Raw genomic sequence first — 22,736 nt, forward strand, 5'->3', positions numbered from 1 at the left:
TTGAACTACTGAACATTACACTTGCTTCAGCTCCTCCTGTGCGGAAAGTTAAAGCCCAGCGCTACGAACGCGGCCAGGCTGTTGCGGGGCTGGGGCAGGTTCTGGGAGGCGGCAGCCGTGCTTTCTGCCCGCCAGCCTGCTTGCCATCTACACGGAAGACACTGAGCTGCAGCTGGTTAAAGTAAAGGAACCCTTTCCAGGTGGGGTTTTACCTCATTCTTTTTGCTGTTCTTTCCCTTTCTGACATTTTCCTTCCGCCTTCCCTTCCCCCGAGTCTCTGTCTTCCTCTGGTGTGCATGAGGTTGCAAAGCTGTTCTGAAGCAAACAACACCCTCTCACAGCTGCACCGAGGCTATAGCAGGTGAAGCCCTAGGGAGCTGCGCTGTACGAACCCCAGGGGAGACAGGATTTGGGGAGCAGGGAGCAGGAGGAAGAAGGAGAGATAACAGTGTTCACAAAAGGAACCTGGATATTCAAGTCACTACTGAGTTAATGGAAAGGCCTTCCCCACCCTCTTCCGTACTAGGATCATCCCTTAAATCGTATACGTGGTGGGGAGCAGAGCCCCTCTTTCTGCCAGTGTAGGGCTTTTGCTGTGCATGTCAGTTGGCCTTCCACATTGAAAAAGTCCACAGAAATATAGCTCTCTTGCCCTAGCCGGCGTGGTTCAGTGGATTGAGCACCAGCCTGCAAACCAGAGGGTTGCTGGTTCGATTCCCAGTCAAGGCACATGCCTGAGTTGCGGGCCAGGTCCCCAGTGGGTGGTACTCAAGAGGCAACCACACATTGGTGTTTCTCTCCCTCTCTTTCTCCCTCCCTTCCCTTCTATCTAAAAGTAAAGAAAAAAATCTTAAAAAAAAAAAAGAAATATAGCTCTCTTGAGCCTCTTGCTCGGCGTCAGGGTGGCTGGATGTTTAACTCGGGCCGTACTGATGTATGAGTAGTACAAGGACACAGGGTCGGTTAGGCTTCCAGGGACTTCTAAATTCTATACTCGTGTTTTATTTAATTTATCTATCAAATGAGTAAATGAAAGACCTTGTCCTCCAAAAGTTGCCAAGAGGCTGGGTAGTACAATTGTAGAAATAGCTTTTGAAGATCTGTTCTGGCCAGTCTGCCTGCATTCTTTGCAACCACAGGACAGCATCAGGCATTTGGGGAATCCTGGCGTCCCCGCTGGCCATCTGCCATCCCAGTCTTCTTCCCACTCTAGAAAGGAAATCATGTTGGGGCATCTGTAGTCTCGAGTCAAGAAACAATGTCAGAAATACTGGCTTGATCATCAAAGGCAGCTGGAGAATGCTGCTTCTTGTCAACAAGCAGACATGACTTGTGCAACCAGCCTGTGCTGAGCCCAGGGTGGTGCTCGGGGCGGGGGACCCTGACTCGGTGTTACTCATTAATGAGTTTCCATAGCGGATGAAAATGCCCACGAGGTAACATTGGCCGGCTTCACTATCTGATAGGATTTGGGGGTGACGGTGATATGCATCTGAAAAAACCCCAATTTGTAGAGTGTTCAGGGCTACCAGAGAATGGGGCAAGGTTTCCAGTATCAGTGATTCTGGAACTGCCTGTTGCCGGATCATTACCCCAAACGCCGGTCCTGGACCTGTGTTCCCAATCCCCTCAGCAGATGCAACAGGTAGGTGAACCTCAAATGGTCACACACAGTGGGGTATTTGGTCCTTGCATGCCTCTCTCACTGCAGAATTGCCCTCTGAGGCCGGAGACTTTGAGTAGACTAAGGGGAACAGTGTGTTTCCATGCTGTCTGTCTCCCCTCCCTCAGGGTGTGCCCAGGAGACGTGGTGTGCTTGCTGCCAGCTGCCCTTAGACCCCTTGTGAAGATCCACCATCTTGCATCTACCTGAGCAGTCAAGTGTGGACCTTTGGGTTGTTCTTCAGAAGCCACTGGAAACTTTTTACTCTCACACTGACATCAGGGGTTGATGAGTGATTGCCTACTTTATAGCTCTCTGCAGGCATTATATGGAGCAGGCAAGAGAGGAGCTGAACTTTCAAATAATATGTGCCCTTCATCTGTTGCTTTCTGTGTCAGGTTGCTCAGGCTGCTTTAACAAAATACTGGGTTGACCAAAAAGTCCATCATGGTTTTTCCGTAAAAGACTACATTTTTCGCTTTTACCAATAACTTGATTGATTTGGATATTTTGAGTATGTTGGCTATCTCCTGCTATTGGCTTCTAGTGGGTAGAGGCCAGGGGTTCTGCTAAACATCTTCCAATGCATAAGACAGCCCCACAGCAAAGAATTAATTGGCCAAAATGTCAATAGTACCAAGGAACTTTGCAAACCACTTTTGACACGTTCGATCAGTCACAGCACCTTCCCCATACGCTGCCCAAATCTTTTTTTGTGTTTCAGTTACGTTTTTACCTTTCTTGAAATAACAAAACATAATATGCTGAACATGTTGTGTATCTTCTTCCACCATCAATGTTAAAATGGCTGCACAAGAATACACCAATTTTGACAAGTATTTTTTAAACTGCACGCTGATATGACAGCTGTCACAATACAATCTAACAAAATTGTTTCAAATGAAGTTAAAGACAACTAAACGCTACTAGAGCTATCCTGCGGAAAAACATGTAAATGGATTTTTGACCAACCCAATACCACAAACTGAGTGGCTTAAACAACAGACATTTATTTCTCATGGTTTTGGAGGCTGGGAAGTCGAAAATCTAGGTGCTGGCAGATTCGGTGTTAGGTGAGGCCCCCACTTCCTGGCTTGTAGAAGGCCACCTTCCTGCTGTGTCTTCATCTGACCTTTACTGGATGTGTGTGTGTGAGCAGAGAGGCGGGTGGTGAGGGAGGCAAGAAGGGAGAAAAGGGGAGGGAGAGAGAAAGGAAAAGGGAGAAGAGAAGGAGAGAGAAGCTCTTATGTCTCTTCCTTTTCTCATCAGGAAATTAATCTCATCATGCTCCCTCCTGAGCTCATCTAAACCTAATCACCTCCAAAGGCCTCACCTGCTAATGTCATCCCGTTAAGGATTGGGGCTTCAGCATATGAATTTGGGGGGAACACAAATGTTCAGCCCATAACACTGACCAGAGGAAGAAAGCAATGTTTTCGCCCTGGCCTCATTCGCCATGTGGGAACATTCCACGTGGCCTCGGTCCTCAAAGGGCTTGCCCTTTGGCGATAAAATAGCAAAGATTTTAAAACTGCAAGAGCTAACTTGCAATAAATGTGAACTATAAAGGAAGGTCACTGCAAAATATGTAGTAGGAATTTGGAAGAAGGACATTTGGAGAGGGCAGGGTCGCAGAGAGAGGTGGGATTTGGTTTGGACCTCAGAGGGGCCTCTGAGGGCCTGAGGGGACAAGCGGAACCTCCCAGGCCAGACAGATGGCTGTCACAGGCAGAGAGCTGAGCACTGTACTGCTTGAGTGCAGCAGAAGCGGCCACTTGGCTTTCAAGGCTGAAGTGCTCTTGTTTACTTTGCTGAGAGAAACCTGCCCAACCAGTTTCTTGAGTAGTTGCCATTTGCTTGGTGTTCCTGCTCACTGAGACACCAGGCTGTGCCAGCTACTTGTGATTTCTCTGCATCTGGCATATCCACCCCTCACAATTCAGGATGGGAACTGCAGACACTTGGGCCTGGTACTCTGTTTACTTTCAGCCCATGATATTCCTGCTTTCCCATCGGGCAGTGAGGTCCCAGTTAAGAGGAAGATAAGGCTGGGGGTCCCTGAGCATGTGCATCATCCCCGTGAGTGTGCACACAGCTTGTAGGGGGTGCTGTTTGAAGGTCATCACTCAAAACATCTTGCAAGACCTTTGGCAACACTCCTTCAGAAGACAGGCGGCGGTATTTACAGCTGCCGTGCTGATCTTAGCTCAGGGCCTCCGACCTGCAGACCCTGGTGAGAGAAGTTAGCGTTTTTCTGGCCTAGCCACCATGTGTGAGAAGTGGCAGGAAAACTGAGGATGTGGCTCTCCCTGGCTTCATGGAGTTGCTTGGCCATATCCGGGGAGGAAGGTACTCAGGGTTGGAGGATAGTCTTTCACTTGGACCACTTACTATGATCTTAGGCTGTGCATGGTAATGATTCCTTAAGCTTTTTTTCTTTTTAAAGATTGTATTTAATTATTTTTAGAGAGAGGGGAAGGGAGGGAGAAAGAGGGGGAGACAAACATCCATGTGTGGTGCCTCTAGAACACCCCCACTGGGGACCTGGCCCACAACCCAGGCATGTGCCCTGACTGGGAATTGAACCGGTGACCCTTTGGTTTGCAGGCCGGTGCTCAATCCACTGAGCCACAACAGCCAGGGCTATTTCCATAGCTTTGTTCTCTCCAGACACAGGGTTCCCTCTGACCTAACCAGTCCTTAAGTTGGAGGTCCCCATGACACTCTTTTTATCTAGACTCAGCATAAGAGACTTCTGAGGCTTCTGGTCTCCCAACACCAGTGTGTCAAAAGGTCACACACGTGGGGTGGGGCCTCGGTAACAGGAGAACATTATCTTTAGGTGTCTAGAGACAAGTAGGTGCTGCCTCCTTCTCTTTTCCTGCTTACTCTCTTTTTGAGTCACAGGTTGAAAAGCTTGCTTGCTGTGTCATCTGGGCCTCATATGTAGGATTTCGGTTCCAGCGCAGTGATTGATTTAAAAGGAGCAGCAACTGTGGTATCTGCCTTGACTTTCTCTACTGCCTGCGCTCAGGATAAAAAGGGGTGGGCAGGAGGGTGTGTCCAAGTTGTGGAGAAAGGTGCTCCCTTATCCTCTCACCAGGCCTAACCTGAGGCATTTGTAGCCAGGTGCCAATTCCCTTCACTTCCTCAGGTTTCCAGGCTCTTCCTAAGAGACTCACTGCCAGGCAGCCACAGTTGAGCATGCTTCTTCAAGATCTTGTGTAGGTAGTCAATATTGTTTTCAAAATTTATTAAAGCTCAGTGTACTTTTCTGGGTTACATGAAATATGTGCCATTCAAAAGGTGGTTGGAGCCCTGGCTAGTGTGGCTCAGCGGGTTGAGCACCAGGCGGCAAACCAAAAGGTCACCAGTTCGATTCCTGGTCGGACCACATGCCTGGGTTGCACACCAGATCCCCACTTAGGGACATGTGACAGGCAATCAATTGATGTTTCCTCTCCCTCTTTCTCCCTCGCTTGCTCTCTAAAAAATAAATTGAATCTTTTTAAAAAGTTGGTTTGACTTTACTACCAGGCCTGTGCTCTTTTACTGGGTTACTTTCAATGTGAAAGTTTAGCCTGGCAATGATAAACAAAAGCTGACGCAATGAAGTCAGTCAAATGGGGCCCACTAAATGAATACCAGACTTCCTAGGGGCCGCAGGCTGGCCATCGGCAGGTTGTCCATAGGTGGCCCAGCTCGATACTCTCCCTAGTGCCCTGTGGCGCGGCCAGGTGCAGGCGTGGTTTGCCCTGGCCGCTTGTCCCTGCTCACGCTGTTTCCCTCTAGCCGGAAGGGCCTCTCCCCATCTCTGTCCTTTTGAGCCCTGAACCTTCACTGAGCCCCAATTCAAAAGTCAGCACCTCCTTACAGCGTCCCAAGGCTAGATAGATGTGCTTGATCTATGCTCCTGAATGCTTTTAGGCCTTGGTTTGTCCTGCCTTTGTGCCTCTCGCTACATGCTCAGTCAGATAGCACGCTCCACAAGGCTGGGAGTCTTTGCTCTGGCATCCATTGAACACAGTGCCCCATGCACAGTGGACTCAGTGAGCATTGAAATAATGGAAGATCCCTGGCTGGTGTGGCTCAGTGGATTGAGCGCTGGCCTTCGAACCAAAGAGTCGCTGGTTCAATTCCCAGTCAGGGCACATGCCTGGGTTGATTGCCAGGTCCCCAGTAGGGGCTGTACAAGAGGCAACCACACATGGATGTTTCTCTACCTCTCTGTCTCCCTCCTCCTCTGTCTAAGAATAAATAAATAATCTTTTTTAAAAAAAAATAATGGAAGAAAGGTATTTTCTACACATAGCCACGTGGAGCATTGGCTGTGTGTGTGTGTGTGTGTGTGTGTGTGTGTGTGATTATGACTGAGACCTCATGACATTTTTCTCAGATTTAAGAGCCCAGGTCTGAAAGTCATCTACCATCCAATTCTAGATGAGGCCCTGTGCACCTCTGTACCTGCTCTTCCTCATCTGTGAGGAAGTTTTCTAGCTTGTCAAACATTTCAGCAGGAAAAGAGACCAAGTGGATTTAGAGAGAATCCACATCACGGTTTAGGAAAAAAATCAAAATCGTGACAATGGAAGGGCTGCTGAGGGAATCGAGCACGCTTACCCTGAGAGAGAAGAGCTAGGGAAGACTCAGAGACATTGAATGCTAGAGCTGGAAAGAAACTTAAAAGAAGATCGAAGGATTTCCTTTACTAGGTAGGAAGTGGAACCAGGTGACCTCTGAGGCTCCGCTGCTCTGCGGAGCTCTGTTCCCACTTGCAGTTCTGATTGACAGAAAAGGAAACTCGTGTTAATTCATCTTTCATGTTCTTGACTAAGAATGATCTTATAGTTCGGTATTTTAAATAAAAATATCATACTGCTACCTCTTTACAGAATCACAGTGTAAAAAGCATTGTCAATTCTGTTGCTCAGGATTTTCCATTCACAAATTCGTCAGATAAAATCCAGGCACACTTGCGTACCACTTTTTATTGGCAAATTGCCTTTTTTGCCTTGTTTAGCAGGGAACTTCGAGCCACACTTGTTCCTCAACTGAAGCAAATGCTGCAAACCAGGGGCTTGGTATATCGATTTCCCCACTTTTTAAAAAGTGCCTAGAAGAATGCCTGGTCATATTGGATGCGCATAAATATTTGTTTAATTAATGAAGATCCTGAAGAGTAGAATACTGTATCACTGAACAGTGTGGTGACTGCCAGGGGAGGTGGGGGCAGGTGGAGGAGGGTCTTGGGGGGTAAATGGTGATGGAAGGAGACATGACTTGGGGTGGTGAACACACAGAACAGTGCACAGATGATGCGTTATAGCAGGGGTGTCAAACTCATTTTCACCGGGGGCCACATCAGCCTCCTAGTTGCCTTCAAAGGGCCGGATGTAACTTTAGGACTGTGTACATGTAACTACTCCTGAACAGTTAAGCGAGAGCTCGGCGCTGCCAGTGGGTAGAAATAAGGTGGAGGGCCGGATTATATAGAATTGTAAACATGAAACCTATGTAATCTTATTAACCAATGTCACCTCAGTAAATTCAATGAAAATTAATAAATTCAATGAAAAATAAAAAGATTTTTAAAATATTCTATAATGAGCTATTATTTAAATTTAACCTTTAGTGAAATTAATGCATATGAAGAGTTTAAAATCTCAAAAACTATAATAGCATACACACAAATATTAATCCCTTGCCTGTTCTACCCTTTTCTTTCTACACAAAGGTAACTGCTTTCAGATATTTTTTGCTGTAACAGAAAGAAATAGTAAATGACAATAGCCCTTTATGTGTTAAATAATGGAATTACAAAATAATAGGGACATAGAAATATAATAAAATAAAATTTAGGCATTTATTTTCACCAGGAAAGAAATAAAAAAAGCTTATAGGAAAGGAAAGGCAGCCATCTCTCGACACGATTTATATAATAATGTAAAATTAAGTATTCTCTCACCAAATAATGTGATACAACTAAAGTGGGAATACCAGGGACAAAGGGTGGGCGAGTGCTATAGAAAACCAACGTATAATGTCTAAGATGTAAAAAAAAAAAAAAAAAAAGGAATAGCAAGAAGAAATAGTTATTTAGAAATGTGTTAGAAAAGAAAAACAGCTACCAAATTGGAAAGCAGTTTCTTTTTGAATTTTCTTACATTTTTTTGAAAGTTGTAAAAGGAACACACACGCCTATGGTTAAAAACCAATCAAACAGCATCGTTCGCCATGGCATTCTTGTGGACTTGGATCGGCACTGATTTTTTTTTACTTAGCTCACATTATATATGTTTTAATATTGTGAGGTATCTAAAATTCATCTCGGACGTCAACTGGCATATTAGTTTTAATAAGAATTGCATTCCTAACATCTAGAAAATATGTCTCCATCGACTTTATGTTGTAAAGGTCAAAGGTCAAGTGTGGTTCTGCAGGGCGCTAAAATATACGGGGGTGCGGCAGAAGGAAGGCCTACGTGAGTGTGATTGGTAGGGTAATAATATGGGTGTAATAATTTAACTGGGATATTTCACCTAAAATGCCATATGGTGTGTTTGAGTGTAGTATTGCTGTGTTACAGAATTACATGCTTAAGATTTTATAATAAAGGATGTTCTCATAAAGAAGGGGGCGTTATTTGTGCCGCACCCTGTATATCGATTGCTCCCGTTGTCTTTTAAACTTGCAACCGGTAAAGTCTCCCTTCTAATCTCCTACAACCTCATCCCAATGTCTCCTAGTCATTTTCCCATCTTCCTTCTGTCCCCGCCCATGCTAACTTGTGCTTCAGCCCTGTTCTGTTCTTTTTCTCACTACCTTTTGTTTTAACCTTTGAAGCCCGTGATGTCGTTTAGTGTTTCTCGTTGTCACTTAGAATAAGTTGTTCACCAGGCTCCTCTTGGTGGAAACAACAAGCAGAACGCCTTCCTTGCTTCCAGGAACGCGGTCTCAAGTGCGGTGCCATTGTATCACACAGACCTGAGAGCGGGCCTCTCTCCTTCCTGCCTTGAGTAGGCACCTTGACAAGGGGGATGAAGGGCTTTTTTCAGAGTTTGGGTATTTTCATTTTTAAATAATCTTGCACTGGTTTCTTAAGGATCTGGTTTCAAGAAGTTTTAAAAGTCAATGGGTGTTTCACTCTGCACAGTTTTGCTACCTTTTCAAAATCTTATCTGGGCCTGCACAGGGGGAAATAGATTGTTTTCCTTGGCAGCTTCCAGCTGAGCCCCAGAGCGCCGTATTGCAGGTAGATGTCTTGGACTAGTTCTGGGAAATCTGCCTACTGTGCGTGCAAAGAAGACAGAGCCTGGGCTGCAAGTAGAAAAACACAAACTTCTCACTGAGCTCGCCCCTTTGTGGGGACCGCCTGTGAGGAGAGGTCTAGTGGGTGAGAAAAGTAGACACTCTCCTGCGGCCGCGTGAGTCCTCTGAGTGGGAGCTCGGGTTTAAAGACCCCACTTCAGAGCCGAAGTCAGTGGTGCATCATGAAGGATTGAGCTTGTAGCTTCACTTTAAATTTGCCTTCACATCCATACCCTCCCCTGCCGTCCCAGTACATGTGAGGTCAGATTCATGTTCCCAGGTCTTTATTGATGTACTGCTCCCCTACTCTCAGGTCTTCAGGGGCCTCCCCAGATTTGTCCGGGACCTTTATTTCCAACCTCATTTCCTGTGACTCCTGCTGCAACCAAGCTGATCACCTTTTTCTGAAGCCTGCATGATGTACCTCCCTCCCCACCTTCTCCCACCGTCCCCTTGGGCTCTGTCCTCTACATGTCTGATCATAGGACCCAGGTTCTGTCCCATGTGAGTTAGCCATGTTACATACATCAGATGACTCTTCCTCTGTGAGCCTGTTTCCGTGTATGTATGTACGAGACAGAGTGACAGACAGACTGAACTAGGAGACTTCTTCATGGGGTCTCGTCCAACGATATCATCATCATCATGCAGGTCACATCCAGCCTTTACTTTGTCCTTGGCTGCCCTGGGACACAGGGCCCTGTCTCTTTGATGTCACTACAGCATTGAATACGATGCTAGACCATTCATTGTTTGGGATTGTAGTTAACGTTTTTTGCATCCCGTCTTCAGCTGCTTTTTAGGGGATATGTTTGTAAACTGAGAAAGCCCCTTGGTAGAGCTCCTTTCTTTGCCTAGGATGTGGGTGAGGGAGAGGAATGTTGAGCACATTCTACTGCCCAGAAGCTGGGAAGAGATGGGAGTTGAGAAAGCTTCTCCCTTACACCCCTCAATGGCAGGATGAAATGTCTGTTTGCAAACAGGGTGTGTACTCGCATCGGCACTGACAAGAAAATTCCTTCTGGGCTGCTAGGAGGCCACTGCGCCTACGCTGACTCTTGGGTTGGCCATCCATTCAGCATGCCGATCTCCTGCCATTTAGGTTTGGGACCATCCCTTCATCTGTCACTGTGCGTTTCAGGGCCCTGTTTGATTATGACCGGACTCGCGACAGCTGCCTGCCAAGCCAGGGGCTCAGCTTCTCCTATGGCGACATTCTGCATGTCATCAATGCCTCTGATGATGAGTGGTGGCAGGCAAGGCTGGTGACCCCACATGGAGAAAGCGAGCAAATCGGTGTGATCCCCAGTAAGAAGAGGTGAGTTGCCATGATCACAAGAAAGGCCTTCCTCACCCTCTCCTTGGCACTGATTTCTTTTGTTCTTTTCCTTTCTTTTCTTTTCTTTTTTTTTTTTTTTGGTACCAATTATCCTGTAAAGTTGCTAGAGAGCAGGAGATATGCTTTATTGTTCATTTTTGGTGGAGAGTTGGGGCTCAGGACATGGTTATGACTCAATGAGCCAAAAAGTGGCTGCTGTGCCCACTGCAACCCACCACTGGGACTGTGCACGGGCAGTAATAGGACTTGTTTCTGACCCCAAAACAGGGTGGAAAAGAAAGAGCGAGCTCGATTGAAAACCGTGAAGTTCCACGCCAGGACGGGGATGATTGAGTCTAACAGGGTAAGTGGGGATCCCCAAGGAAGTCAGCCAGTCTGCGAAGAGGAGTCAGAAGCACGGAGTCTGTCTGGTGGATAAGAACTGGGGACCACAAAAGAATTCCTCTCTCTCTCAGAGGACTGGCCCTGGCCAGTCAGCACGCTGACTGTTTTTCTGAGGGCAGAGACAGGGCACTGAGCCTCTCTGACCAGTCAGTACTCCTGCCCACTGGGTAAACTGGCTGTTGAAGGTGTGGTGGTGTCGGACTGTCTGAAAGACTGACTGGCTCCAGGCACACGAAACCACAGTGGGTGTCTCCCTGGCCACAGACTCTGTCGGAGCTATAGGGACCCAGAACCGAATCTGGCCTTGCCATCTAGCCAGGGACGCCAGCCCCAGAGCTCGGACTGGCTGCCCTTCAGACCAAACGAGGCACGAAGTCTCTTGCCATTCACCCCTGTTCTCCCGTGAGCTTCACAGGCCGAAGAAGTTCTCCGGTGCAGTAGAGGGAAGAGAGACACGGAGTAGGTGACTCAGTGTCGATCAGTGGCACCTTAGGGCATGTGTCCAGGACGCTACAGTGACCCTTGTGCTTTAGGAAGTACCAGTGAGTGCTGTGAGTCCACATTAGGTAGAACCCTCTAACATCCCCACGACATTTTCCTATAAACATAATTTTCCTCTCACGTCAACTTTCATTTAATCTCATAGACTCCATTTGTGAAAAACGGTCTTTTATTTAGCTCACCATTGTCTCCATTTTAGTTTTTCTTGCATGCTTTAAAATCCATTGTTCTGTTTTTTTTTTCTTCTGTCCTTCCCCTCCATCTTCATGTTCTTTCACAGTCGATCAAAACGAAACGTAAAAAGAGTTTCCGCCTCTCTCGAAAGTTTCCATTTTACAAGAGCAAAGAAAACATGGCCCAGGAGAGCAGCATACAGGAACGTAAGTAGCAGCAGGGCACAGAGAGCAGACGGTGCACAGCCCCGCCCTCTTCCTCGTGGGCACCTCCCCTCAGGAGGAGCCTGGGCAAGCGCGCGTGCTGGTGCGTCTGTGTGTGCATGCGCGTGCTCGTCCTTGCTTGTTAGCAGATTCAGGGTAGAAATGGGTCTGCACACGGAGACGCCAGGCTTTTTGGCCAGCTCCTCACTCTGAAAGGACATTGGAGGCTCTGAGTGGAACGGGGTCCCGGGCCAGCCTGCCAGGAAGTCTTTGGCACTGGTGTCGGGAGTGCCAGGCTGAGCTCTGCTGTGCTGGTGACGAGCTGTTCTCGGCCATAGGGTCAAGGTTTGGAAAACTGGATTTAGAAGAGAACCAAGTCTAGGGACTCAGGGTTGCTCTCCTGGCTTCCTCCTCTTGTATTTTCTTTCCCTTAACTTCACTCATCTGTGTCAAGAAAAAAGCCCTTTCTTTGCGGGATGCCTGGAGTTCGGGCCCACTTCTCGAATCACGCTCACGTGCCTCTGCACACAGAATGTACACGTGGCTCTCATAGGTCCCACTTTCAGGATAAAATCCTTCCTCCTGACAGACTTGACACAGAACAGGAATTGCTCAGCATTGTCCAAATAAAGATACATTGGGAAATACAAAGCTACTTTGGCAGTAGAGGCCATATTGCTTTGAACCAGTTGAATCCTGGGAAGTAGTCACATGCTTCTGATGTTTATCGCTCTGACCTAACCTTAAACACCAGGTCAGGCTGGTGAAATAGTTCTCACGTGGCTCATGGTAAATGTCAACCTATTTTCTGCCTCACAAGGAGGGGTCTCAGGGTCCTGGGCTATTGGGACTGGCTGGAGACTGGCTGGTTCTGATAGGGAATGTTCTTTTTCCAGGCCAGCCTGACTCATGGGCATGGTACGTGTAGGTCATTGCCATCTGGGGTGCTCGCTAGTGGACACGAGAATGCCCCCACCCAGATGCACTTACGGCTCACCATCCTGGGCAGCGCAGTCAGGAGCACTAGGCGTAGCTAGTTCTCCTTGTGAGCAGCAGGAGACAGTCGCCACTGTTCACCAAATGAGTCCCAGAACCTCTGCGCTAAGCCCAGAAGGCTGCACTGCCAGGTGGCCCAGCCAGCAGGAGGAGGTTTGCCTGTTGGGCAAGAGCGGAAGCTGCCTAGTGCTTATCCTCTGGAAGCTGAGCTTGTCCCCTGTGGTCCACACAAGTCAGTCAGCCCCGCCTCAGGCTGCATGAAGCTCCCCCCCCCCCCCAAGGCTTTGGACAGAGCAGAGCAGTGTCGGGGAAAAGCTCCCTGGGGTGTTGACAGTTCTGCCTTCCTCCCTGCCTCACATGGGGCTTTATCCTTCCATGCACCCACGGAGGGAAATGGTGATTTCAGGGGCAAAACACAGACCTGTGCTCTGTAACTGCAAATTCAGTCAAAGCACGTGCTCCACGCCTTGCGAAGTCACCTGCCCTGTCCCCCCGTAGGCTGTACACCACCTCAGAAAGGCTGTATACTCAAGGCCCTCTGGAAGCCAGTTGGGCTGCATGAAGTCCACGTATCTGACCTGGGACGTTCTTTCTGTAGCGAAGTTCTTAACCTCACTGTAGCTGTAGGTCTTCATAGTATTTCATACTTCTGTCACTAATGCTCACCTGGCTCTGTATTCTTCCTTCCCCTGTCTTTTTTCTCTCTTTTTTCTGTTGTCCCCAACTCCCTCCCTCCCCTACCCCTCCCTCCCTCCCTCCCTCCTCCTTTGTCCTTGCTGTCTGTGAAATCAGGACTTCCCTGGGTTAAGTGACGATTATTATGGAGCAAAGAACCTGAGTAAGTCAAACTTACACACCATTAACTGTGTTTTTGGCATGAGTGGAAATGCTGGGGTTGGGGGTGTATGGGGCGTGGATGAGGGCAAAGGGGGCGGGGAGGGCTGTGTTTGTGGGAACTCTGATACCACAGCAGGAGGAAGTACGAGTGGCTACGAATGTCGTACTTTGGCTCTGGATCCCTGGTACCCTAATAAAAGCCTCTCATTGATGTCTGTGTTTTCCTTCTGTACCTTGACATGGTGGCTAGTCCGCCACGTGGCATCCCGCCTTATAAGCGAGGTGGGCAGAAAGTACTCCTCCAGGGTGACCGCTCAGCTCATCTCTAGATTATTGAGGTGAGGGGCACCCACTGGTTGGAGTCTTCTCCCAGTGACCCAACACTCAAGAATCGGGCTTCAGAATGACCTCTTTCAGTCTCGAACTAGGGGCAGGAGTACTGGGCAGCGCTTTACCCAGCATGCATCTGGGGTCTCCCCGCAGGTCTAGGGACCTCAGCAGACAAACACAGGCTCGTTTTCCACAGAGCACCTTGAAGGGGCTGTGCTTCAGCAGCATTTGTGGACCATTCTATGCAGGGCTTTAGCTTGGGAAAACCCAGGCTGACCTCTCCTCTCTGACAATCATCCCAGAGTGGAAAATGACGGGACCTAGATGATGGGGCCTTAGCGACCCCACTGCGCACAGAGGCACACACACACGTGGCTGCGCCAGGAAGCTTCTGTCAGCCCACGCTCCCCTTCAATAAGTACTAGAGGCATGAAGGTGAAGCCACTTCCTCGGGGGGGTTGCTCAGGAACCAGCCATGGGTGGTAACTCAGCCAGTCTTTCCTGGGGGGCCACAGCATATCACGGTCTGCAACGATGTCATCTTGGCTGAAACGAGCAGTGTGTCGCTCCATAGTCTGCTGTGTTCATGTTTCATCTTCATTCGCCTGTTGTCTGGGGAGTACTGGGTTCTGTTTGGGCCACACGGTGCCTGGTGCCTCCAGCCAGTGTGACTGCTCCGCCCAAGCCGAGGTGTGGGTGGGCTCCAAGGGTCTGAGACAGGTGGGGCTCTCCTGTCCTCCAAGTGTTGTTTGTTGTCTGTTCTGTGACACGTCAGTGTTCTGGTGGATGCGGGAGCACCCCCCTCACTGACGAGGCCACGTGGTCCTTCTACGTAGTGGAGGCAGCAGGAGGGCCGTGGGTCCCACCATTGTTGCCTAGTGACTGCTCAGCCTAGCCAGTGCTCAGCCTCATAGTTGCAGAGCACCCTGCCATTCTGTACTTCAGGGCCTCTGTCTGGGAGGGAAATTCAAGAGCAGCCCGGTCCCTGGACTTTTCTTTGCTACTGTCTCTGCTTTGCCTTTGCTATTGGTAGCCTTGGGAGATGCATTTTGAGAGGATTTGGAAGCCATCCAGTGTCAGTTTGGATTCAGATGAAGAGGAAGCTGGCCAAGAGTGGGAGGCTTGTAGTGTATAGAGAGGGACTTGGCGGACCAACAGGGCTCTGGGGACTAGGATGAGGTAGCCACCGGCTCAACAGTGGAGCTGTGCCTCCCGCATGGTGGCCTGGATGTGGCAGGTGTCCTGTGGCCTAATGTGGTGGACAGCTCAGTGTCTCGCTCCTGGAGCATCTTGAGTTTTGTGCCGCGTGTGACCTCTCAGTGGTGTGTTCTGAATTGGAGTTTCTTTCTTGTTGGCTTGCAGAGGGAGTGACATCCAACACCAGTGACAGCGAAAGCAGTTCCAGTAAGTGTGTGTCATTCTCCCCCATGTCATGTCGCTCCACCACGTGTCCCAGCCACCCTCATTCCAGCGTTGCACGGCTGCCGTCTCTGTGCGGAGGCTGGTGCTTCTTTCAGCCATGCACACGTTCAGAGCCTGGACATGCTGTGGCCATGGTCCTTCTGGGGTGCGGCTTAGGCTGTGGACTAAAGGAGAGTGGAAGCCCTGCAGTCCTGGCTGCAACCCAACTTAAAAGCCTCCCTGGGGCCCCAGGCAGAGTGAGCTGCCAGCAAGTACCTACGGGCATCATGGGTTGTAGGTGCTGTCAGTTCTACAGATTTCCTCAAAGACCAAACGAAAAATGGCTCCTGTGGATATTGTCCTGAACTGTCTTGCCAGGTCACCACGACCTTGTGGATTAAGGCTTGGTATCCTGAACTTTTAGCCGGGTTAAATGATCAGGTAACTGCCCCGCTTTCCCTCAGAGATCCCCTCACAGAGCCAGAGAAGCCACAGTGCAAATCCCATGAATTTGGGGGGCACTGGCCTTGTAAAGTCTGCCCGAAGTCTTCGGCTCGGCGGAAGCCTGTGAGCAGGCTTCCCAGGCTTGAGGCAAACATTGCCGGTTTCTCTGGCACTGCTGCCCCCCACTTTGGGACCTCCAGGCACCCAGCACCAAGTGGCTTGGCAACTGTTTTAGGAAAAGCCCATCACTGCTAAGATACATGGGGCTCTACCGGAAGAAGAGAGCAGGCCCAGGCATTGCTTTTAAATGGCACTGGGGACCTTAGTCCAGCTTTGTGCCACTTTTCTGGATGCTTCTTTCAGTGAAAGGGGGATGGGTAGACCCTTTAAAGGCCAACATGAGGCTGCAGCTCTAGGGACCTGCAGGTGCGTCCTGACTCCCCTGCCTGCAGACGAGGGGACACAGGTATTGTTACCCCGACCAGCTGAAGCTTCCCCGTGATTCACCAGAGGACGAGGGCAACTGAGCACCGCTGACTGTTCCCTATGAGAACAGTTCCTGAAAAGTTGGGGTGCTTTCTGGGGCAGGCTTTGTGATTTCTGGGTCACACCCCTTTGCTCAGCTGTGTTTCACCAAATGAGAGCGGTGCTGGCTCCAGTGCTGGGGCACTGAGGGCTTCCTGTGCATCTTGGCCAGCAGGAAGCGGGCCGGCCCACGAGGCAGGTGTGAGCAGGCATGACCTGCCTAGGCAGTTCCTGGCACAGGTGGGACTGAGGTGAATGTTGGAAGACCAGGACGCAGAGAGACAGATTAGAAAGTGCTAACATGTCTCCGTTTTTGTTGCAGAAGGACAAGAGGATGCTATTTTGTCATATGAGCCAGTGACTCGGCAAGAAAGTAAGCCCTTTTCTGAGAGTGTTGCCTTCCAGCCAATGTCGTGGTCATGGGGCTGAACACAGGGGTGACTATAGTGGCACAGAGATGAACACGGGGGAGCAGGATGGGGTGTGCCCCCCTCCCCCCGGTGCCTCATCCTCTTCCCCTTCTTTCTAGCGTTAGAGATGGGGCAGCTTCCCAGTGCGTGCCCCCTGTCCCGCCTGTGCTCGCTGGCAGGGCGCCTTCCAAAGCAGAGGGCAGATTTACAAGGGTGGCTGAGGGCGATTTCAGTGGCTGTGGCCGCTACTAAAAGGGAGGTGCTGGTTCTTCCTCTGAAAGAACCTTGCTCAGTTAGTTGCTGGTGCCCATGCAGAGATTTCTCCTGAATCTTCTGGAAGGGGAGGTGCTTCAGGTTTCAGATTTGCCTCAGGCTTAGATATTCTCAACGGAAAGGCTCTTTGATGCCTTTGTAGTTAAAAGCCTGCAAATGGCTGGTGGTGCCCCGCCCTGTCTGACTGATGGTTCAAGCCTTGGCAGCCTTGTGGGTAGAGCCAGCCACCACTGGGGGCCTCGCTCACTTCTCCATGCGCTCTCTCCACAGTTCACTATGCAAGGCCTGTGATCATCCTGGGCCCAATGAAGGACAGAGTCAACGATGACCTGATCTCAGAGTTCCCGCATAAATTTGGATCCTGTGTGCCACGTAAGAGCCCAGGAAGGCTTGGGCTGTGGGGTGTTGGTGCCCCGGGATTTGTTGTTCTGAGGTGTTCAGGGACAGGGTGTGGGGCCAGGTGGCAGGGTATGGTGGGAACAGGGTGCATCTCGTACCCTCAGAGACAGGAGGCCGCACTCGGTTCCCCCCGAAGCTGATGGAGTTGGGAGGGCTGAGACGTCAGAGCAGCCTGCTCGCTCCCTTGGAGATGTTTGAGCGCCGATGGTCAGGAGTGGTGGGACACGTGGGGGGCCCACCCATGTGGTGTTGGTGTGGCCCGCTGGACAGCCCGTTAGGTTCACCGTGTTCTGGGAACCCCCAACTCAGTGGTCCGGTTGGAGCTAAACCCAGTAGGCCCACCCCGTGTGTGAGACTTGAGGTGAGAGGACAGTAGGTGACACAGATACTTCCCAGCTGCTCTTTCCCCACTCACCTATCCATGGGAGTGGCCTGCCACCCAGGTGACAGAGGAGCAAGTGGGCTCTTTGGGCCCCGGCAGGTCACTGTCCTTGGGCCACACACACACAGCGGTTTCCTCTCTTCCTTCAGATACCACCCGGCCTCGGCGCGACAATGAGGTGGATGGGCAGGACTACCACTTCGTGGTGTCCCGAGAGCAAATGGAGAAGGACATTCAGGACAACAAGTTCATCGAGGCAGGCCAGTTCAATGACAATCTGTACGGGACCAGCATCCAGTCCGTGCGAGCAGTTGCAGAGAGGGTAAGGACAGCAGGTGGCCCCTGCCCGGGTTGTTCTGCACCCTCGGTGCTGCCAGCATGGGGCCTGCTGAGTGGCATTGCTGAGCAGCTGCGCAGCCCCTGCATGGAAGCGTCCGCCTGTCCTTTCCACACCCCTCACCGCAGAGGGTCACTCTCCTGAATAGGGACTTCTCTGCCTGGCCATTTCTGGGTACTAGGAACAAAATGTGGAGTCTGGGTACCTGTAGGGCAGAATCTTCCAGGCCTCTCTGGATTCTCCTCAGGGGCATGTGGGCACGTTGGGGTTGCCCCTGGGTGAGTGCTCGGGGTCGGCTTATGCAGGTTGTCGCTTTTTCAGGGCAAGCACTGCATCTTAGACGTTTCGGGCAACGCGATCAAGAGGCTGCAGCAATCCCAGCTTTACCCCATTGCCGTTTTCATCAAGCCCAAGTCCATTGAAGCACTTATGTAAGTTTTCGCTGAGGCTCGGACACCGCAAACTGGGAGAGGGCCCCGGACAGGAAAAACAGAAACCGGAGGGAGGGTGTGGGGCCAGCTCTGGCACCTGAGGGCTCGTGCTCTGAGCACCCCTACTTGTGGTGTGTTCCGGGGTGAGATGTCACACCTAGAAGGTTTGAGAAAGAAGCACAGCCATGGGCCATGCTGCTGCCAGGGGCCAGCAGTGCAGACAGCCATGGAGCCTGAAGTCATTCTTTATCTTCTCCAGACCCAGAGTGTCGTTTGGTACTATTCTATTCCGTCTTTGGCAGGGAAATGAACCGACGGCAGACATACGAACAAGCAAATAAGATCTACGACAAAGCCGTGAAGCTGGAGCAGGAATTTGGAGAGTACTTCACAGGTAAGGGCCCCAGCCACGGGGTGTGGGCACCTAGGACCAGCCAGCGCCTCTTGTCGCAGGGGCCCCCAAGGCATAGACACCACACACACAGTTACCAGGTGCTTTGGAGCTCATGCCTTTCCAAAGCCCCTTGTGGCCTGCAGCCTGCCACAGCTGTTTAGCCAGGTTACAGTACCAGCTGCCGTCACCCAGCCCTGTCTTACACCGCTTTGTTCTTTCTGTCTTCATGCACCCACTAGCGTGCAGGCCCCCTGCCTTCCGCCACCCCCCTCCCCACATCCAGGACTCGGCCTAGCACATGTTAGGTGCTGAGTAAGCAGGAGTTGCTGATGATGATTCCTCGGCATGGTGTTCAACTTGTCTGTAGGCATGTGTGACCACAGAGGTCAGTTCCTCAGGGGCTGGTGAGGTGACAGAGACACCAAAGTGACAGTGTAGACCCTAGCTGGCTTGCTACTAGGTTAACTGGGACAGAATCCATAAGTATCGCCTCAGCCCGTGGGTTTCGGAGCCTCCTTTCCCAGGAGCATGTGTGTCCTTGTGTGCCGGGTTGACCTCTGAGAGAGAGCAGATGTGACGGCCCCAGGAGCACCACCTCTTGCCAGAAATTCTGGCTTCCAGTTCTTTCTCTGGGTAACTGGGATTTCCCCAGCCTTCTGGTCACAGCTGCGAGCTGTGGCATCTAATGGGCACTCAGTCAAAGTCTTGGGAGCAACACATTTTCCTAAAACATTTCCCCTAAGTTGATACTTAGTCTCACTATCTCCGCACATTGACCTCAAGCCCTGGCTTGGAGTGGCTGCCAGTTGCCCTTGCTGCCCCGGGCTCACAGACTGTGCGGCCCAGTGACACCAGCCCCCCGCGGCCATGCGCACGCTGCGGGCAGGGCTCTGTGGTAGGCTTGCCGGGACAGGCCGGGCGCTGGGGACCACAGTAATAATTCTGTTTTTCTCTTCCCTTTAGCCATTGTACAGGGTGACTCACTGGAAGAGATTTATAACAAAATCAAACAAATCATTGAGGACCAGTCTGGGCACTACATTTGGGTCCCATCCCCTGAAAAACTCTGAAGAAGCCCCTCCGCCCTTCCTCTTGTGAACAGAAGAAATCAAGCCCCTGTTCCCTCCTCCCTCTTCATTCCTGTCCCCACGGGGAGAACAAATGACTACTGTTCTTACCCCCTTTTTTAGATATGTCAAAAAAAAATTGAGTTTTCTAGTCCTGTTCTGTTTTTTTAAATTTTCGTTTTGTTTGAGTTTTATTTGGGGGGGATGATGCCATCTCACTCATCACGTGACTGTGCCCACTCCTGCATGGACCTTTCCCAAGCACTAGCAAATCCATCAGAGTCATTGTTTCCATAACAGTCGAGCAGAAGCGAAGAGAAGAGAGGAGGACTGATGGACAGACAGACTCTGGACAGCTGCACAGCTTTGAAGGGAGCTCAGCGCAGCTCGCGACCAGGCGCTCCAGGCACCTCCGCCGATCTGTCCTGCTGTCGTGCAGCTCTGAACGGTGCGACGCCATGGCGACAGAAAGTATCTTATTTATATACAGATATATATATATATGTAATTTATCTAAAATATATAGAAATTATTATATATATATATTATACACTCTCATATAATATATATATATATCTCACACACCTTTGGACTAGAAAAATCTATGGAGACTTCATCAATGGTACTGTGTTAGAGAAATGCTTTAATTTTCATATTCCAATCAGATGGCATCTTATATCCCAACTGGTTGGGGAGGGATCGGAAGTGGCAGTAAGTGCTGAACCAAGGGCACCCGCACTTGGTCATTCTCTTGACAGCAGGGGTTTTCCCTGGAGGGGGCCAGCCGGAGGCCTGCAAGAAGGGGCTTTAGTGGGCGGGGAGGGGGGGGCGCTGCACACCTGACCCTGAAGCATTTGCTGCTGCGGCGGCGGCGCAGCCAGTGCCGTGTATGGAAAGAGAGAATGGCTAACGATGCTCCATATTAAATTACCTATTGTTTTATGCCACCTGATGTGTCTGCATGAGAGATTTCCTTTTTGTTCATTTTTAAGCTGCTGTTAAACCAAAACCATGTTGTGCTACTGTGTCAGCCTTTTCATTATTCCCAATTTTACTTTTACTATTTAACTGAATGCATAGAAGCCGGTTTGACAGTGTCCAAAAGGCTTGTGACGTTGTGGAGTTGCCAGGCCTTGTGATAGAGTAGGTGACCCAGTCAGGGACGGCGGCAGCGCAGGAAGTGGGGGCTGGTGAGCAGCGAGTGCAGCCCCAGGGCTCCGTATGGCAGTGTGGCCCTTTACCTGCCTGCCTGGGACATGGTAGGCTCAGCTGAGGCCCCTTCATGGGACCCACCGATAGGGATAGGGAGTCGCCTGCCTTTCAGTTGTGTGCTGGGACAGCAGGACAGCACTGGGATCCGCCAGCCCTCTTACAAGGAGTTTGATTTGGTTTTGTATGCAGCCACGTCCGTAGGCCCTACCCCAGCGGCCCCCTCAGCAACAGCTGGTAGCTTACAGCTTCTTCAAGGAGGACACAGACTCCCATGCCCTTCACCTGAGCGGTGAAGCCAAGACTTCCTCACTGGTGAGATGCAAAAGCTTGTTGCTCTTTCCCACAATGACATGGGGCTGGTTGTAATCAAGGGAGTTTTGCTTTGACCACAAATGCAGGCAACGGGTATGGCTCAGGCCCCACCCCACTGGGCTCCTTTGAAGCCACCGTGCCTCCGGCACTTCCACACAGGAGACGTGATGTGGAGTCATGACACGGCATAAAAAACTGCGGAAGTGCTCAGCCACTGAGGGTCGAGTGTGTTCTGTCCTGGGCACTGTGGTCTGAGCAGTGCGCACAACGCCCCGGTGCAGACACTTGGAGCGCTGCCCGCCAAATTGAGGAAGTCCAGCAGTGGTTCTCCCAGCGCAGTGAGGGCAGCTGTAGCTAGCGTGTGGGGCTGGGATGAGGGGAAAGAAAGGGCAGCAGCTTCCTCTGGGCGGTGTGCTGGATGGAAGGCAGCGAGGGGTGAAGTGATGGCAGCCGATCGGGACTGGTGAAGGGATGGGGGGTGAGCAGGGCGTGTGCATTTCGCTGATGCAAAGTGATATAAGTGGGAACGATGCTCGGCCCTCTACCCCTCCCAGGGAAGCAAAGCAAAGATTCAAAGTAAGCATGACACTAGTTGGTTTACCAGTGTTCCTTCCAAGGAGACATATATTTTTTAATAAACGATAGTTGCAATGAACTGTGGCTCAGAGACCTTCTTGAAGGAGATGGGAGGGGAAGGCTGGGGTCACGTCAGTGGGGAAATGTCACAGAGCTTTGGGGGCCCAAAGGCTCTCGGGTTAGTGAGCATCAGCTGACAGAGGTTCTAGACCCTTGTGGTCATAGCAGGTCCTTTATGAAAGTGATATACTCGGTCTTCCACCCCAGACCCCAAAACGCTGCTTTGAATAGCACCACCCAGGTCTGCGGAGGGGTCCCCGCATCCTTGGTGGTGAAATGCTTACATTTTCCCCAAAGGTACACAAGATAGGAGATGCCTGCTGCAGCAAAGAGGTTTGTTTGACAGAGCAACAGCCAAGTTAGCAGCAGAGAACTGAGTCAGGACTATGGCGAGGAAAAGCTGGTGTTCCTGGAAAGCATTGACCACTCAGGAGAAAATAGTGGGGTGAGCCTGGAGGAGGCTGCAGCATGCAGTATGGGGTGGCAGTCGCCCCTACAGGCTTCTAAAGAAAGGAGGTGTGCTCAGATCACATATTTATGACATGGTTGATGTCACTGCAACTTGTGGGGAGAAGCCCGAAGAAGTGCTGCCTAGCCCTGGCTGATGTAGCTAAGTAGATTGGGCTCAGGCCTGCGGAGCAAAGGGTCACTGGTTCAATTCCCAGTCAGGGCGCATGCCTGGGTTGTTGGCCAGGTCCCCAGTAGGGGGCATGTGAGAGGCAACAGCATGTTGATGTTTCTCTCTTTCTCCCTCCCTTCCCCTCTCTCTAAAAATAAA

At 50.6% G+C, this 22,736-nt stretch overlaps 1 protein-coding gene across 4 annotated transcripts in view; it reads left to right on the forward strand.

Annotated features, from left to right (window-relative positions):
- DLG3 (discs large MAGUK scaffold protein 3) overlaps nucleotides 1-22,479 on the forward strand; it is a 54,665-nt gene extending 32,186 nt beyond the window's left edge. For 2 of the 4 annotated variants that reach the window (XM_024555312.3, XM_053917105.2), the window contains 10 exons: nucleotides 10,113-10,289; nucleotides 10,578-10,653; nucleotides 11,476-11,575; nucleotides 15,098-15,139; nucleotides 16,428-16,478; nucleotides 17,059-17,160; nucleotides 17,719-17,891; nucleotides 18,228-18,337; nucleotides 18,640-18,731; nucleotides 19,695-21,993. In XM_024555312.3, coding sequence (XP_024411080.3) covers nucleotides 10,113-10,289; nucleotides 10,578-10,653; nucleotides 11,476-11,575; nucleotides 15,098-15,139; nucleotides 16,428-16,478; nucleotides 17,059-17,160; nucleotides 17,719-17,891; nucleotides 18,228-18,337; nucleotides 18,640-18,731; nucleotides 19,695-19,801 — 1,030 coding nt within the window. In that variant the 3' untranslated portion in view covers nucleotides 19,802-21,993. Of the gene's footprint in view, nucleotides 1-10,112; nucleotides 10,290-10,577; nucleotides 10,654-11,475; nucleotides 11,576-15,097; nucleotides 15,140-16,427; nucleotides 16,479-17,058; nucleotides 17,161-17,718; nucleotides 17,892-18,227; nucleotides 18,338-18,639; nucleotides 18,732-19,694 lie in introns of all 4 variants that reach the window. The other 2 variants (XM_053917108.2, XM_071220333.1) reach the window with 2 other exon arrangements.
- The last annotated feature ends 257 nt before the right edge of the window (nucleotides 22,480-22,736 follow it).

The sequence above is a fragment of the Desmodus rotundus genome, chromosome X, assembly GCF_022682495.2.
Source record: "Desmodus rotundus isolate HL8 chromosome X, HLdesRot8A.1, whole genome shotgun sequence".
Classification (NCBI taxonomy): Eukaryota; Metazoa; Chordata; class Mammalia; order Chiroptera; family Phyllostomidae; genus Desmodus; species Desmodus rotundus.